The sequence below is a fragment of the Asterias amurensis genome, chromosome 1 (genome assembly GCF_032118995.1).
Source record: "Asterias amurensis chromosome 1, ASM3211899v1".
NCBI classification, from domain to species: Eukaryota; Metazoa; Echinodermata; class Asteroidea; order Forcipulatida; family Asteriidae; genus Asterias; species Asterias amurensis.
Genome location: NC_092648.1, coordinates 12,991,985 through 13,010,239, shown reverse-complemented (window position 1 = coordinate 13,010,239; position 18,255 = coordinate 12,991,985). Strand labels below are relative to the sequence as shown.

At 36.7% G+C, this 18,255-nt stretch overlaps 2 protein-coding genes across 2 annotated transcripts in view; one reads left to right on the top strand and one right to left on the bottom strand.

The window, feature by feature from the left end:
• LOC139946074 (uncharacterized) overlaps window positions 1-18,255 on the top strand; it is a 36,135-nt gene that overhangs the window by 1,655 nt on the left and 16,225 nt on the right. Inside the window, exon 2 of the mRNA XM_071943678.1 lies at window positions 1,101-1,294. Coding sequence (XP_071799779.1) covers window positions 1,101-1,294 — 194 coding nt within the window. The remainder of the gene's footprint in view (window positions 1-1,100; window positions 1,295-18,255) is intronic.
• On the bottom strand, window positions 15,992-17,506 carry LOC139940105 (uncharacterized). Its single transcript, XM_071936354.1, has one exon. It carries the CDS (start codon window positions 17,504-17,506, stop codon window positions 15,992-15,994), a length of 1,515 nt encoding a protein of 504 aa, XP_071792455.1.

Genomic DNA, 18,255 nt, shown 5'->3' with positions numbered 1-18,255 from the left:
GACCAAATTTCATAGAGAAAAAGGTAGCTAAGCACAACAAAATTATGCTTACCAGAATAAGAATACTATGTCAAATGTACAGTCTATGAGTGGTATCCTGTTTATGTTCGCTTAGCAGAAAATGTTTAAGCAACATTTTCTGCTTATAGCAGCTCTATGGAATTGGGCAAACCAAGCAAAATAATTGGGCAAACCAAACAGAATACAGGTGTATTTTTTAATCATTATTTTGAACGGTTTGTTGTTTTCAACACCATAAATTTGTAGTCCCTGGTCGTGTCATAGTCAACCCCACCTTTGTATACTTTTGTATACCAGCACCACCAGAAACGGTTGGCTTTTCAATTTGCATAAATATACAAGGTCGTAATTATTATTATCAGCATATGGCGAAGTATGTACCATCATTTACAACAAATTATGTCACTGCACTGCCAGCGAGTGTTTGACGTACCAAGTGTCGTTTTCTGCGTGCCATCATGGTACAAACTCTTGATATAGAACACTAAATCAAAATGATTTCAGAATAAAAGAAACGCTGTATTTGGAGGAGCGGAGATTCAAGGTAAGTTGTTTAAACTTTTGAGCAAAAGGTTAATATCGTAAGCATTGATTGGTTTGATAACTTTTGAAACAATGCTTTCTGGTTATAATTGAATATTGAATATTTTGCATACCCTGGGATTGAATGTAACTTGATCAATCAAGTTGGTTATTGAATCTGGTGGTGTTAGTTTGGATTTGTAAATCATCATCATCCAACGAATTTTCCCTCTTTTTTCAATGATGTCGAACTAGTTTAAATTAATAATACTTGAAAATTAATTACCTGAAGATTTTTGTTCTTAATTTTTTTTCCAATTACGGTCTTATCATTATTTTAAATTGTACCAAATTGGTATTTAAATTGGTATAATGGTAGATTATAATGGTTGTCTGGCGAGTGGGTTGTTTTTACGGGTTGGTCTCGGGTGGTTGTACAGCAGTCTGGGGAAAAAGACAAGTTTATCATTATGCCTATTGTTAGAATCTGTTGCAATCAACTTTAGCATAATACGGCTGCATTTATCGACTGATATAATTGATTGCTCCACACCCAGGAATGTTGCGCTGGTGTTGATTCAACCTGTTTACTACACTCGAAAGTTCACCACAATGTGTCACTGCAAATGCTGTGATAGTTGGGCCCATTGCTGGAAGTATACATGCAGGCTTGTGGTGGCCATTTTATGCCTGCCATTCCTACTCGTCATCAGTTTGGTCGCCATTCTCGTGGCGATTATCATTTGCCCTTGTGAGTTTTGTTCGAATCTTTTTGAATAAAAAAATATTCCCTTTTGGTAATTTTGGTCGCGACTTTGTTTATAGAAAACCTGTTTTATTATTATTATTGAAAAAAAGTGACCTTTGAGAGCCTATCAGAAAAGTGATCATTGACATGGATATTAAAAATTACAATATTTTGCTTTTAATAATAAAGTAACCGGTGTTTAGAACAGTGCATTATTGAAAGCAGTTTCATTTCGAAATGTACTCACGGGTGCCAAGTGGCGGATTAAACGATGTGGTCGTTTTAGGGCGGGGCCTATACCACAAGACAATTCAACATACAGCGAAAAGATGACCATCCAGTGATATAATAAAGCTCAAAATAAGAGTCAGGCAAGAATAATTCCAAGTGCCGCAAGTTGCGCCCATTTTAAGCCACATCTTTTTTTAGGTTTTAAAATATAAGGCCCCAAATAAATAACATGCCGTTGGTATAAGACTAGTCTTTACAGTTGGTGTATCTCAACCGATATCAATGAAAGAACTAGACATTAGGTGTTTGTGAACAAACACAAAGCTGTTCCGTGTTCTTTTGCTTGGATTATGTGCTAAAATGACCAAGGAGCCTATAACTGAAAAAAAACTTTGAAAATGTTGAATAGTGTCTTGAGTTATGGTGCCACTTCCGGTTGACCCCAAAGTAGAGGTTGACATGGGGTCACGGTAACCTAAGGCTAATCTCCAATGCCCAAGGGGTCTAAAACTGAAAAAAAGTTTTAAAATCGGTTGAATAGTACTTAAGATATGGTCCCACTTCCAGTTGACACGGAAGAAGAGGTCAAAATGAGGTCACGGTTTTTCCCAACAAATTTTAAGTCCTAAGGAGTCTATAACTGAAGAATTTGTTTTAATCGGTTGTGTAACTCTTGAGATATGGTCCCACTTCCGGTTGACCCGGAAGTAGAGGTCAACTTGATGTCACAGTTTTTCAAAATTAGTGTCCATGCCCCACGGAGTCTTCACTACAGTGTAAAAATTGGTCCTGCACTTCTTGAGATATGGTGTTGCAAGGATTTTCAGTCACTCGTCAATAGAGGGCGGTATATAAGATAAGTGGTCCCTAGTTGAATAATGTAAAAACTTGCATTTGACTCAGGATTGTTTGATTTGGTTGGTTTCTTGAGTTCATGCTAGTATCTTTAGAGTCCATTGCCATGTGACAAACTACTTAATGATACAATCCTTGTATTTGGTTGGTGGTTTGATGTTTGATCTTGTTCGAGTGGATTTTACTGAACTCGTAACCACCAAACTCTGGACCTACGATCACCATTTTCAGCTTAATGTGCATGCGCGGAATAAAATGTGCGAGCTTGGAAGCACACAAACAAAAGAAATCCCTGCTAAGCAGTGTATTTTGCTTGACGTAAGCGCAGAATTCACTGCTTCTGCTAAGCACTGAATCTTTGCTTCCAGAGCAGAGCACGACATTGGGCCCATTTGCACAAGATTTTTTCATAAGGTTTATTGCGATTCAGAACCGCAATGCATTTTGGGGCGGTTACTATGCAGTTTCTACGACTCGCGCTCGCAACGCCCTCTCTTGAAATTTTGCAATTCGCGATAAAACCTTAATAGGCAAGTTCCCATCATGATAGGCCTTGGTGACTAGTGTAATTTACAAACTCAACAAATCGCCCCCTCAAACCCAACTACGACGCTTGTCGCGATAAATTACGGATTCTCAAGACTTGTGCCGCAAAGTGTTGCAAGCGCACGTTATATTATATGTTGCGAATAGTAAGAAGCAACACAACCAGTGTTTCACCAGACAGGTAGTCGGGACAATTTTTGTAGTCAACGTTTGAGCACGATTATAACAGAGTAGAGAAAAATAGTAGTCGCGACTCAAATAATAATTTGTAGTCGTAACTCAAATAATAATTTGTAGTCGCGACTTTAACACTAAAGCACACTAGTCGCCCCGGCCTACTTTTGCACGTAAGTAAACCACAGGTATTATCCTGAGATTGCAAATTAAATTTTTAAGTCACTGTTGTTTTCAGTTTTGCAGGACTTGAGCACAATTAGTCAACTGTAGCTTTTTTTATTGTGAATTGTGACGCTCAAGAACACATTCCCTGCTGAGCTGTTAAATACGCTTAGCGTAAGCACAATTCCATGATTACGTAAGCGATGCGATTCTTTCCTTTAAAAGCCATTAGCCCTGGACCAGACTACACTAAAGATTTTTAAACACAAAAAGCAGCTAAACACAGCAAATACAAGTACAAGTTGTGAATCAAGGTATTCTGCTGATCTGCAATTTTTTTTAAAGCAAAATGTTTTGCCTATTCATTATAAGCAGCTTTATACAAATGACCCACTCAACCACAAGAGAAACGTCAGCATAATAAAATCGCTGCTTTTGTATTCCTGCCAAAGAGTTTTTGTATGTCATGGTATAATTTCTGAAAAGAAAGCGAAATACTTGAATTAGTTTAGGCAAATGGTCCCCGGCGCAAACAAGGTGACTTCACCCGTAAATGATTCAAAATCCCTGGCGTTCTATTTTCGTCGTTCACGCTCGTCGCCTGAAACGAAGCCGGTCAACTCGGTCCCAAACCAACTCGGTCCCAGTCATATGTTGACAGTTTTTTCACTAATTTCTCAAAAACTACAACACCACAGCAAGTAATATGTTAAGGGAAGCTTTTAACTATCATTATCTTCAAACTGTTTTAGTTTAGTGTAAATATGTGGACACGGTGGTGTGTCGTCGTCGTCAAAAACCCCTATTCAATTGCGCACGTTCGTTAAACGAAAACCCTATGCCTTCGTGTACGTCCAGAACTCGGTTAGGAAACGAATAAAAGGAGAATTTGCTGTGGTCCAGAACGTAAGTAGAAAAACAACAAAAGGACCCTTGAGTAGACTTCTCTCAAGAAGTCAAAACTCATGATAGGTACATACTGAATTGCATTTACCATACAGAATGTTTAACAATAACATGGAAGCGACTGCATCCAGTTGTATTCAAATGCGTATACTCATCTCAAGAAGTCACAACTCATGATAGGTACATACTGTATGGCATTTACCAAAGAGAATATTTAAGAATAACATTGAAGCGACTGCATCCAGTTATATTCAAATGAAGATTACGTGGTTAATTAATTAAGATTTTAATTTTGTTTTGCATTTAGAGTAAAGCTTATGTTCTAAGCTACAATTTGGTATAATAAACTCACTCTTTCGTATTATGGTTTGGGAGATTAGGCTTAAAGAAAAAACGTGTACAAATGCAATGGGGTTTTGGCGAGAAACAAAGAATAATAATAACTAGACATTAGGTGTTTGTGAACAAACACAAAGCTGTTCCGTGTTCTTTTGCTTGGATTATGTGCTAAAATGACCAAGGAGCCTATAACTGAAAAAAAAGTTTTAAAATGTTGAATAGTGTCTTGAGTTATGGTGCCACTTCCGGTTGACCCCAAAGTAGAGGTTGACATGGGGTCACGGTAACCTAAGGCTAATCTCCAATGCCCAAGGGGTCTAAAACTGAAAAAAGTTTTAAAATCGGTTGAATAGTACTTAAGATATGGTCCCACTTCCAGTTGACACGGAAGAAGAGGTCAAAATGAGGTCACGGTTTTTCCCAACAAATTTTAAGTCCTAAGGAGTCTATAACTGAAGAATTTGTTTTAATCGGTTGTGTAACTCTTGAGATATGGTCCCACTTCCGGTTGACCCGGAAGTAGAGGTCAACTTGATGTCACAGTTTTTCAAAATTAGTGTCCATGCCCCACGGAGTCTTCACTACAGTGTAAAAATTGGTCCTGCACTTCTTGAGATATGGTGTTGCAAGGATTTTCAGTCACTCGTCAATAGAGGGCGGTATATAAGATAAGTGGTCCCTAGTTGAATAATGTAAAAACTTGCATTTGACTCAGGATTGTTTGATTTGGTTGGTTTCTTGAGTTCATGCTAGTATCTTTAGAGTCCATTGCCATGTGACAAACTACTTAAGGATAATATCCTTGTATTTGGTTGGTGGTTTGATGTTTGATCTTGTTCGACAGTCCGGTACAATGCCTAATCAGGGAACAATTTTCTCGTTTTGGAAACATGTATCCTGATCAGGAAACATTCATTCTCCAGTACACTTGTCTCCAATTATGGAGACATTCAAAATGTTTCCTGATCAGGAAACATTTGTCAAAGTTCATAGTGTCTCCAAAATAGGAAACACTTCAAATGTTACCTGATCAGGAAACATTTGTCAACATTCTTAGTGTCTCCAAAACAGGCAACACTACTAACATTTCCAAATCAGGAAACATTTTTCATCTTGTGTAGTGATTCTAAATCAGGGAACAAATAGTATCCTGATTAGGAAACATTCCCCTTCAATCAGGAATTTCTTTCCCTATAAAATAATTTTAAAATCTTTATGAAGTGCTCCAGAATGCCCAAGAATATATAACTAGATAAAAACAAAAATATTATAATAACAATTATTAATAAATACCCTGGATGGTTTTAAGTCTCTGATTGGTCAAAACCCGGTCACGTGTGGGAGTGCTAACGGTGGTATAAAGACCGGCTTTGGAAAATAGCGAATAAGTGGTCACTAAAATCAGCACACCTTGTGTAAACCTTGCACGTTGTACTGTATGGCATGCTTATTTATATCCATGTTAGTTTCATTGCAACTTCGCGCACTTGCATTGGCTCACAGCTAAGTCTGGTACAATTTATAAATTCTTTTGGTTATCTTTCAGAAACATGTCAATCTCCTGCATTGAACTTGTTTCTTTTTGCTCCCCTAATTGGACTCAACCTTTTTTCGCAGGTAATTGCTTACCACAACCGCTAGAGCTTCTCTCATTTGTTACGGTCGAAGATCATTTTTTTAAGCTGCTCCTTGTCTTTGGAAGTACATGTATCTTGTGCAAATTTGCCAGGCTACATGTAGTTCTTTACACTATGTTACATCACTGTTTAAAACTCAGCTGATGAGTATGTGTCACATGTACATAATTACTTGTAAGGTATCTTTCACACTCATATTTAATGTTCTTTTTATGCGCTTATAGGCTTTTGCACTATTTGCTCTCTTTCTTGAAATAAGCAGGCGAAAATCAATCACATTTCGAAACCCGTGCAACGGAATGGGGACGATATTTCCATTTGTCTGTTTTATGTTTGTTTTCTCACTCTTTTCATGTTCCAAAATGAAGTCTCCTTTTTATAATTTTAATTGAGATGAGTGAGAGTATTTTTTGGCCTGTCACTGTCAAACGCGGCATAGTCTGATGATGACAACTACAGAATGTTGTTTCTTTTTAAAAATGTGTTCACAAGAAAGAAAATACATAATGTCATCGTTAAAATGATAACACAATTCAAACAATTTTACATACAAACATTTTCTTTTTATTTTATACAAAAATCTCACATAAAGTGCTTACAAAAACCTATTATTACTATTATTATTCATTAAACCTACATGTAAATTATGAATTTCACAGGTTTACACTTAAAAACGCAAACACAATCTGAAAAACTGAACAAATGTTAATGCTATAACATTTACATCTCTTTAAAGTATAAAATTTAACTAGCTGAAGTGTTTTTGATTTAAGAGTTTGAAGAGTTTATTATTAGCATGAAACCTTACTTGGTAACGAGTAATGGGGAGAAGTTGTTAGTATAAAAGATTGTGAGAAACGGCTCCCTCAGAAGTAATGTAGTTTTCGAGAAAGAAGTAGTTTTCCATAAATTTGATTTCGAGACCTCTGATATAGAATTTGAGGTCTTGAAATCAAGCATCTGAAAGCACACGAGTTTGTGTGACAAGGGTATTTTTTCTTTCATTATTATCTCGCAACTTCGACGACCGACTGAGCTCCAATTTTCATAAGTTTCTTATTTTATGCGTATGTTAAGATACACCAAGTGAGAAGACTGGTCTTTTACAAAGACCAAAAGTGTCCAGGGTCTTTAATTTCTTGATTGGAAGATTTGGTTCACAACTGACTTTCAACAATATTAAGTCAAAACATACTAAAATTTGACATTGGAATATCATTTAAAACAGCTTCTGTAACTGAAATGGTAACTTGTTTAACATGCACTTGTTCACCGTTTTAATGAGGTTTTGTTGGGTCTACACTTCCGATTTTTTTGTAAATATTGATTAAAAAATCAGGCCCAAAACTAAAGGTTTTAAAAAACTAAAAACACTTCTGCCGCTGACGACGCGTCGAAGGACAATGCTTCAACGTCATTTGTGGGAGTTTGCTTTGTAATACCTCCACGCTGCAACAAAGCGGCTTAACAAATTGGGGCTCCCAACTATGACCTTTTGCGAGTGATTACGTAACAGAGCTTGTCTCAAATCTCTCAACCCTTGTTAAGGGGATTCAAAATGATTGGTTTTTTTACACAACTAAAATCTATTTATAATTATATGACTCAATTTCCTTATTCATTTAAAACATTTTAAATGAAATTCAGTAAAGTTCACGACTTGACATTTTGTTTCAGAAAAGGTAAGTTAATGAGCCAAAACATCCCTGTACAAAAATATACAGAATGAAATTAGAACTATTTAATCTTGATATAGCCATAATACAAGTTTTACTCAGCATGTATTCTACCACAGTAATAACTAAATAACTTGTCATGAAAAAAAATGTATATATTTCAATAAATACCTCACTTAATGTTTATCTCTCAAGGCAACAAAATCCAAAGATTTTTACAAAATACAGCTGCTTTTGGCTATTACCGATACAAACACAAAACCAAAATTACCTTATCGAAATAATCATCAGACGTACAACTTAAGTGTTCAGTAAAAGAGAACTACTTAAAGACACTGGACACTATTGGCAATTGTCAAAGACTTGAGTCTTCTCACTTAAACCTGTGAAAACTTGAGCTCAATCAAATTTGCAAGGTAATAATGAAAGAAAAAACAACCTTGTCACACAAAATAATTCACTTTTAGATACTTGATTTCAGACCTCAAAGTCTAAATTGAGGTCTCAAAATAAAATTTGTGGAAGGTTACTTCTTTCACAAAAACTATGGCACTTCAGAGGGAGCTGTTTCTCACAATGTTCTAAACTGCCAACTTCTCCCCATTACTCATTACCAAGTAAGGTTTTATGCTAATACTTATTTTGAGTAATTACCAATAGTGTCCACTGCCTTTAAAATATAAAACTAAAAATGAAATGACTTCAATGGTTCTCTGTGCAAAGAAGGAATCAAATGACATCTGATACGAATGTACAGTAACTGGTTAAAGTATTTTATGAATTTAACCACATACAAAACAAAAACAATCATGTTCATCTTTTTATGTACAAACTAAAAATGTGAAATTTTACATTGAGAACTTCTGAGAACTACATCAATTACAGATGACCATGGCATTTGATGATGTAGAAGCTTCTCACTTAATATCGATGTCATACAGACTTGAGTTTATTTAGACCATGATACTTATTTTTCCTAAAAAATTGTTAATGCCCTGATTATTTCGACCCTAGCAGAGTCTTTCTCGAAGGCTAAAAAAGAAATGCTTTTTTTTCTTTACATTTGTGTTAGATAAGAAGCTAAAGTAACAGCATTCCTTTGAATTCAACATTTTGCTCTTATAAATTCAAATAGATACATTTATTATAGATCATGTAAGTTGAAAAAGGAGATATGCGTAGTTTAAATAAACACCATCAAGCTTAGGCGGAACCAGACAAGGAGAGAAACAGTTACAGAATATCTCTGTGAGTTTTAGTGAACTCCACATACTTCTTTTTGAGGTTTACCAAATTTGTACACGTGTACCTCAAAGCTCTACCCTTGTCTAACAACATTGTAAAATCACAATCAAAAATATAGATTGAAGGGACTTCTTCAACTTCCTCTCTAGCAGGCCAAATAAACCTTCCAGACTTTTCCCGTACAAAATTTACTCTGATTTTATTATCAGAATTGATCACCAGTATTTGGCCCAAGTGGAATGATTTGTGATATGCAACAGCAACCCACATACCTTCAGACAAGTTGGGTACTGATACAACCTTGGAGATATCTGCCATTTTCTCAGCAGGTTTGTCTGTCCCGTTTGTTGTTTTGTCTGTTACTACTGGCATGACTGAGAGGTTTTTTTGGGGGGGTTTGTTTGGCGCATTTCGGGGTTTTGGGACAGTCTTTTGTACCGACTGTTTTTTCTTCAGCTCAGTATTTGGTTGGTGTGGTGGAAGAACTTTAGAAGTGGATGCAACTTCAATTGTAACAGTATTGGTGCTTGAGGAAGCACCAGGTGTTCCCTTGTCTAAGGCTTCTGTCTCGGTTGAGGTTAGAGCTCTTATTGGCAAAGAACTCTGCATGAAACTTGGGAAAAGTGATGCTTTATCAGACTCAAGAGGTCCAACACCCAGGTCATCATCTTCCTCCTCATCATTGCTTGAACCTTCCTCAAACTTTTGAAAAAGCTCACAAGACTTCTTACATCTCTTGACTCCATCCGTCTCAAATTGCTCCACCAGCTCTTTCGAGCCACCATAATAGGTTTTAACAGCCAAGTTCTTTCTCTTTGTTTTCACAACAAGCAAGACTTCAGCCCCAGTTATTTGCCAAAGTTCATGGGCTTTTTTGAAAACTGTCCGTTTGCGCTTCGACAGAGTTGACCTCTTGGCCTTGCTACCGCTTGCAAGTCGCTTCGGCAGGACAGCCTTCCTGATGGGGGGGCGCCTTCTGCTGGTTTCTTTTGCAGCTATTCGTGGTGAACGCCTTCTGTAAATATAAATAAATAAATTCATATCAAAGTAATGTTTTTAATCCTGATCCATGAAATTTTAGAGATCAAATTATTAGTTTTGTGATGCACTCTTTTTAAAAGGAAGGATCCTCATGAATGAGCCAAAAAAAGTCTCTAACAAGTCTCTAAAGTGCAGAAATTGCCAGAATAGTCTACCTTTTCCTCTCTACCAACTCATACTGTGATCAATACCACATTACTTTTCTTAAATAAAAGTTGGTCTTAATATATTTAAGTTGGATCATGTGCAAGCCAGTTGTACTGCTGACTGCCCAAGGCATACTAAGTGATGACAATAAAAAAATATGCCGTTCACTCGAAAGGAGTACATTTTCACAGAGTTTTGGTGGTCACAACTTGTTTGGGAAGTGACCATTTATGTTTTGTGATGTACTCATTTTACAATAGATGGAGTCCTAATGTGTGCGAGGAACAAATTACAAGCTAACTATCCTCATATTAAAATGGTGTAAATTACCATTGCATTAGATACTGTCCATTGCAAAAACATCTCGTGACATCATTCTAAGAAAAATGTCAAGGGTCACTGCATTTATGTACCATGATGTTTTGGTCCATAATTGAATTTTTGTGAGAGAAATTTTAAACACAATCTCATTGTTATTAAACAACTACATGTACTGGATCTTTAAACAAGGAGGAATCTTTTGAAAGTCAAAGTGTGGCAATCAAGGCTATTTTAATGAAAGTCAGGACTGAACCAAAACAATTGTTGTGACAAATTTTTCTTAGATTGATGTCATCAGATGTTTCGGATGTTGGATTTACACCATTTCCATGTTAGGTTAGAGACTTGTAATTTGTTTTCCCAATCACATAAAACAAAACTGAATTGGTCACTTCCCTTACTGTTTAATCCTTTCAGCACCAAGTTATTTTGACATAAACAACCACTGGTGCCCATATTGTTTGACCACTTGTGCATGACACACATTCTCACACAACCTGACAACAGAAAGCTTGTGTTCAAAGTTTGTTTTTGCAAACTCTGTTATTATTACCCTGAAGATTCTATTTTAGAGCACAATAAGTAAACAAATTGTCATAATTATTGAATTTCATTTAATTGCATTTCAATAGTTCAAAATTTGTTTAAATCCACCAATAAATGTGCAAGATCTTGGTCGTTTTCCCCTAGTGTGTTCTGTAAACCCAAAACAAATTATGGAGCTCTGTAGTTGTTTGGCGTCTCGGATCCAATTGGAAATGACTTGTAATAGCAACCTTACTTGATTTCACTACTATTGGAAAGATCCAATCTTTCCCCAAATCTAGGCCATTTAAAAGCAGTGCACACTGTTGGTAATTACTCAAAATAATTATTAGCATAAAACCTTCCTTAGTAACGAGTAATGGAGAGCTGTTGATAGTATAATACACTGTGACAAACGGCTCCCTCTGAAGTGAAGTAGTTTTCGAGAAAGAAGTAAGTTTCCACAAATTTGATTTCAGGACCTCAAGTTTAGAATTTGAGCTCGCAAAATCAAGCATCTGAAAGCACACAACTTCGTGTGACATGTGTGGTTTTTTTTTCTTCATTATTATCTTGTAATTTCAACGACCAATTGAGCTTACAGGTTTGTTATTTTATGTATTATGTTGAGATACACAAAGTGAGAAGACTATGTCTTTGACAACTACCAATAGTGTCCAGTGTCTTTAAACACCAATGGTCGAAACCAAAAAAAGTGTCCGCCGTAATGCATCTGGAACGCACTGTGACGATACCATCATGCAATGAGTAGGTTCTAAAGGCCTTTACTTTGGGGGGGGGGGGGTGTTTACTGCTTTTTTTGTTGTTTCATTACTTATTGTTTAGGAATAGAAATAATAACTGTCTGTAATTTACGACTTGTACCAAGATGACTTTTCAGAAGATGCCATTAAAACAAAAACTACTTTTCTTGCCGTGTTTAGCACCCCCTGCATTAAAATGACATATTCCTTGTATGGTCCAATAAAGACAACAAGGTGGACAGTACTTGTCATTACTAATGTACATGTAGTTTGTGGTAAAAATACTACAATTAATTATATATACGACTTTGTCAACTGATAGAGGGTGATTTGGGTACTTTATGACTCCGTAACATAGATTTAAGGATTTGTTCTTGTTCGGACATTGTTTGAAAGTGCAATTGAAATGTGTTTTGTTGGCACTTGCCAGAAAATCTTGTATGTTTACTTTCTGCACACAGAAAAGAAGGATTATAATAAAGAAAGATTATACGTAGTTTTTTTTACATACATTATTACATGTAAACAAGTAACTTCAAGAATATTCTGAAGATTTTTGCACTATCAATGTGACCGAGTTGACCTGGGCATGTGTTGGCTCATCATATTGGATCTAATTATATAGAAAAATCCCTTGAATATTGACCCTCTAAAGGGATAATACTACTCTACTCAGATGGCCGAAAGAAGAAGAAAAAATTGAGCCTTATGATGGGAACTAAATACCGACAACTCACGACCCCTCATGACAACAATTTTTAAATGCACTTTAACAGAACATTTCAACATAGTTCAACCGTTAAATATATGCACAAGATTCATATGCGCCGAAACTATTTTCAAACTATTGAAAAAAATGTATTTAATTAAAAAAAAAAGTGTTTTTACCAGAATTTAGTAACAAAAGGTAATATCCGCCATGTTGTCTTTCGACGCACTTGGACGATTCTGTTACACCGCAGGGGGCGAGGGAATTTCTGAGGGCTGAGTTTTTTTTTTTCACTTTGGTTTTAGCTGCTGATTTTTTTCTTTCTTGTTAGCTAAGCTGCTACTCTGGAATTTGAATTATGTTCAAATCTTCTGTTAAAGTGCATTTAACAATTGTTGTCTTTAGTTGTCGTGAGTTGTCGGTATTTAGTGCGACCGATGAAAGGAACACGTTGCCCTGGATCGGTCGAGTTGGTCTTTGAAAATCGTTCTATAACCGTTTGTTGTAAAATGTATATGGTTAGTTGTAAAAGTAGAATACAATGATCTACACAAATATGCCTCAAAATTGCGTGGTTTTCTTTTTACCCTGTCGACTAATACGGTCGGCCATTTATAGGAGTCAAAATTTTTACTCCAATAAATGGCCGACCGTGATAGTTTGCGATGTAAAAGGAAAACCACGCAATTTTGAGTGATTCTTGTGTGGATCATTACATTCTACTTTTAAAACATCTTTCTAACCATATGGATTTCATAACAAACAGTTTCAAACACTTTTAATAGACCAACTCGTCCGATCCAAGGCACTGTGTTCCTTTAAAGACACTGGATACTATTGGTAATTGTCAAAGACCTGAGCGATCTCACTTTGTGTATCTAAACATACGTGTAAAACAACAAACCTGTTAAAATTTGAGCTCAATCGGTCGTTAAAGTTGTGAGATAATAATGGAGAAAAAAATACCCTTGTCACACTAAAAAGTCAGATGCTTAATTTCAAATTCCAAATCTGAGGTTTGGAAATCAAATTTGCGGAAAATTACTTCTTTCTCAAAAACTAGGTTTCTTCAGAGGGAGCCGTTTCTACAGTGTATTATAGTATCAACAGCCCCCATTACTCACAACCAAGTAAGGTTTAATGCTAATAATTATTTTGAGTAACTACCAACTACCAATAGTGTCCACCACTGCCTGTAACATACAGCAATATCGCCCGATTTAAAGAACTTTAAAAACTGTACCTTATTGCTGGAGATAGTTCACGTAAACGCTGAACAGGGGAAACATCAGTCTCGATGAAGTCATACATGTCGGTGGAACTCACTTGGCTGCTTGAGGGTGATGGGGTTGAGCTCATCCCCACTATCTTGCACAGATTTGACATATCATCCATATCCAAGTTTTATTGGGTTGGAGCACAACAACTGTTCAGCCAATAAGAAAGTAGACAGTATGAAGCCAACTGCTTGCTGTTTAAAGTTTGACAGAATTGTGTGTGCTGGCATAAATTTAACCCGCACTTATATAAGGAGTTCGGAATTTCCCGCTCCACATGAATTAAGCTGTGTTAATTCTGTGGTTGAGGGTAGCTGGAAATAAGACATCAGGACACTGATCACTGACTCAGATGTTTATTGATAATTATCAACTTTTTTCCAGCTTAACAATTTGGACAGATGTTCACACACTGTACAAGACCCCATTAATATGAAAAGGGTTGTTAATTATCAATTAACATCTCAGAGTCAGAGGGGTCAGTGTCTTGCCATCTTGTTTCCAGCTACTTTTAAGCTCTCAACCACAGAACACAACTTCCTGTGGACCACAACTGTTTATAGGTGGTCAAATCTCTCGTATGAATACAGGAAACAGAGGAAAGTTACAATTCTATTGTAAAACATAAAGCAGTTAAATTTTTAATAAAATTGGGCATTCTTCCCAATAGCAATGACTATGATTTGCTCTACCTAAACTCATACCTAATTAAATGTTCATATACTGTAACTACTTTGGCAGACAGTCCTTAATACCAAGTTTGGAACCTATTTACATATAATTTTATAGCATAAAATAACCTTAAGTGTTTGTAATGGTTTTTTTTTTAAATTGTGCTGTCAGTCTGTATCACATTGAAATATGTATCTAAATGGTGTTAAAAAGCTGGTGTTGATATAGAAACATGTACTTTCAAAACTCATTTGTACAAAAATAATTTGAGTGAATTTCACTGATTGGTGGAAATGAAGGATCCCAAAATAAGGAGACTACAAATGCCATGCTAACTACTCAAACTAAGAATAATCGCTCCACTAAAGTTGTTTAAAATTTGATTCAAAATTTGAGAACTTTATATGATTCCACCTTGGTTCAGTGAAAAAAAAAACTGAGAAATCTTTGGTGAATACACTGGGCTTCAGATGAACACAAGTGACCGTGAGATTAAAGGCCCCACAGGTGTCCAAATTACCTGCAATTACACATGTACGTGTATATGTGCACATTTAACCATTTTTCAATGAATATGTTTTCTAAAAAAATTCAAACATAAGTTGTTAAAACAAATAATACAAATCTATGAAAGTACATGTTGGCATATTTAATGTAAAAGCCTGCATTAGCATAGACAAAAGAGCTACACAGTGTTTACCTTTCAAATGCCCTGTGCTAAGTGTACATCAAGTGATGACAAATAAGTACTAATAAGTGTTGACACTTAAGCCTACATGTACATTATACATACCTTTTCTATGGATAGAAGATGTCAGATCCCCAGTAGCTTGGCAGGATCCATGTGCAAAGAGGTTCGCTCTCACCCGTTATTCAGTGAACAAGATCAAATTGAAGATGTTGCATTTTTAGCATCCGTCCGAGGGCACATTGTTTTCAATACGATGAGTGTTCATTTGGCGATGGGCATATACATGTACTAAAAGTAATCTGTTCATAGATAAATGTACACTTCCGAACTAAATCGAAGATTTGCATTTTTATCATCCGTCCGAGGGCACATTGTTCATACAATGAGTGTTCATTTGGCATTGTCCATGTACTGAAACTAATTTGTCCATAGATAAATGTACACCTCTGTGAATGATGTACAGTTATATGTACAATTTGCAACAAAATCTTCACAGTCACGTCTTTAGGCACATGTCAAACTAACAACTTAGAGTTCAAAGGGAAAAAACATGAAGTCATGCATTTGCGTACGGTAAACACTGTATTTACAAAGTATTGCACGACCGTTTGACACACAAAATTAAATAAATTTATGAGTGCAGTTGAAGTACAATGGCAGGTTACTTGACCAAAAACTATGGACATCATAAGTCAGCTTTAATTGTTGCAGGAAGGGCAGTAAAATATATACTTGTAAATCTTGTACAGCGGTAGTAAATAAGATTTATCTAGCTGTGATTATTCTACTTCATTTCCAACTTCATCTGTGCCAGCATCCTGCATGTCCTGGGTGATTTCTATCATTTCTATTGACTTAAAGAAGTCAATGTATCCCTGTTTGTTCCCTTTCTTTACATTTTTCCATTGCTCAAGAAGGTAGTCAGTTGTTGTTCCATGTGGAAGATGATTAAGTATTTCATTGATGGAGCCTGTCAATGATGCTTTGGTGACAGTTCGAGACTGAACTGTTATTTCTTCATCAGTTGAGATAACATACACGATATCCTTTGGTGGGTGCATGGTTGTGTTAAGACAGGTTGTGTACATTTGTTTGTTCCTTAGTCCAATCGCAGTGGTGTCCAATAGGTTGAGTTTCAGCTTTTTACCACCCAGAGACTGGAATGGAAAATCTGCTTGGGGGTTCAGAAGTATTCCAGATTTACGTATAAGGCAACGACATTTCCTTATCTCTTCATCATAGGAGCGAATTTTGGGTGACCCAGATGACGGATCAGACAACCCCATCCTCTTGTGCGTAGCAGTCCTGACGTTCTCAAGCTCGTGGTAGTTGCGGAAAGCCAGCATCCAGTCATCAGCTGTGGGAACGCCGTTGACTAAGATAGATTTGACTTTTTTGTTGACATTTTCCAACACAAAGTCCAGTCCTTCACCACTTCTGGTATTTCCAGTAAAACTGAAGGACTCATTGGTAGAAACCAGTTCTCTGACATCATCCGAATAACAAAATCTGTCATGGGTGTCACATATATGGATAAATTGGTATTTCGGGTGATTTCTTGCATACCAAATTGGTGAAAACTTCTCCTTACCTGCCATGATTAAGTTGTGGTTGTTTTCCCGCAGCCCGTTACGATAGTTGAATATTGCCTGGTTGTAGACAAATGTTTGTTCATAGATGAACTTGTAGTTTGGGTTTCGTATATTGTTCATAGCATAGGCAAAGTATCCATTCACTGTACATGGCAAATGGGTGTTGAGGCACTTCAGGACATAAGGCCGCAGCAATTCATCGGCTAGTGCTCCCCTAGCTATGCATATCAGGTCCCAAGCCTTGTGATTGTCACTGCATTTCTTTACATACTTTTGGGCAGTGGAACTCTTAAAACCGAGCTCATTTGTGATATCTGCCATGAAAGGTGCAAAGTTGATTTCCATGAAAGCTTTTTTCATGTTCATTTCAAAGTGTCCATGCCCAATCCGAAGTACAACCCAATCAAATTCTCTTTCCAGAAAGCTGTCTTCACCTTGATGAAAATCTGCACAGTGGCTTGACTTCTTGCTGTTTCCATACACCGATATATTACAAAGCTTGCAGGTGTATGTCTCCTGGATAATGTTGTATGCCATAGTGAAAGGCAGGCCATCCATTGTCAGGAATGTCCATTTACGTTTACCGGATCCATATTTGGATATTCCAGCACATCTTCCAACATGTCTAAGCACTTCTGTAATTGTTTCATAGGAATTTGGGTTAACAAATACTGGATCAACTACATGTAGTTGAGGTGACATTTGTTCTTGCTGGGAAGGAGCTACTTCGGCTTGATTTGGGTTATTGTCATTGCTTTTTGGATGTTTACAGGCAGGTTCAACCACTTCAGGATCAACACGAAAAGAGTGATGCCGTTTACTATTATCACGCCTCTTTGTGAATAGCTCTCCATGACTTTGAATGTTTTTCAGATGTTTTTCACCACAACTTTCACAGGTTGGCTTTACCTTTCGCTTGTTTTCTGCAGGCTTTCCTCTTCCACCTGTTGCTCGTGTCCACACTTGGAACATACTTTTAATTGTACTATTGGTTTCCCTATTTCCTCATCAATTGTATCTGTCCAGCCACTAAGAGTACCTCGTTGTTCCTCTTCAAGGTAATGAAGACGCTGTCTTATGTACTTCTTTAGCTCAATATTTGCAGTTTTGGAGCAGTCCTCATGGAGAATATCTGAGTGCACTGCATCTAAGCCCTCTTCCATAAACTTACTAGAAAATGATGACGGAATTAGCCAACTCTCCTGTTCTCTTGAATCTGGAAGTCTCATGGCAATAACACTAGTTACAATACTCATGGGAACTTTTCGATTTGCATAGACTCGCCATGTTTTCCCCACAACTTGTTCATTGTCTATAGCCACAAATAAATCACCTTCCTCGGGAAACACAACAGGACCAGTTTTCGCCTGAGACTTGAGCCAAGTAAGTATAGATGATATTCCTCCACCAGAACTTGATGCACTGCTCATGTTGACAGCAGCTTTGCTACC

Bases quoted from the DNA above. Each gene is read 5' to 3' on its own strand.
- LOC139940105 (XM_071936354.1), bottom strand. From the start codon at position 17,506: ATGTCACCTCAACTACATGTAGTTGATCCAGTATTTGTTAACCCAAAT.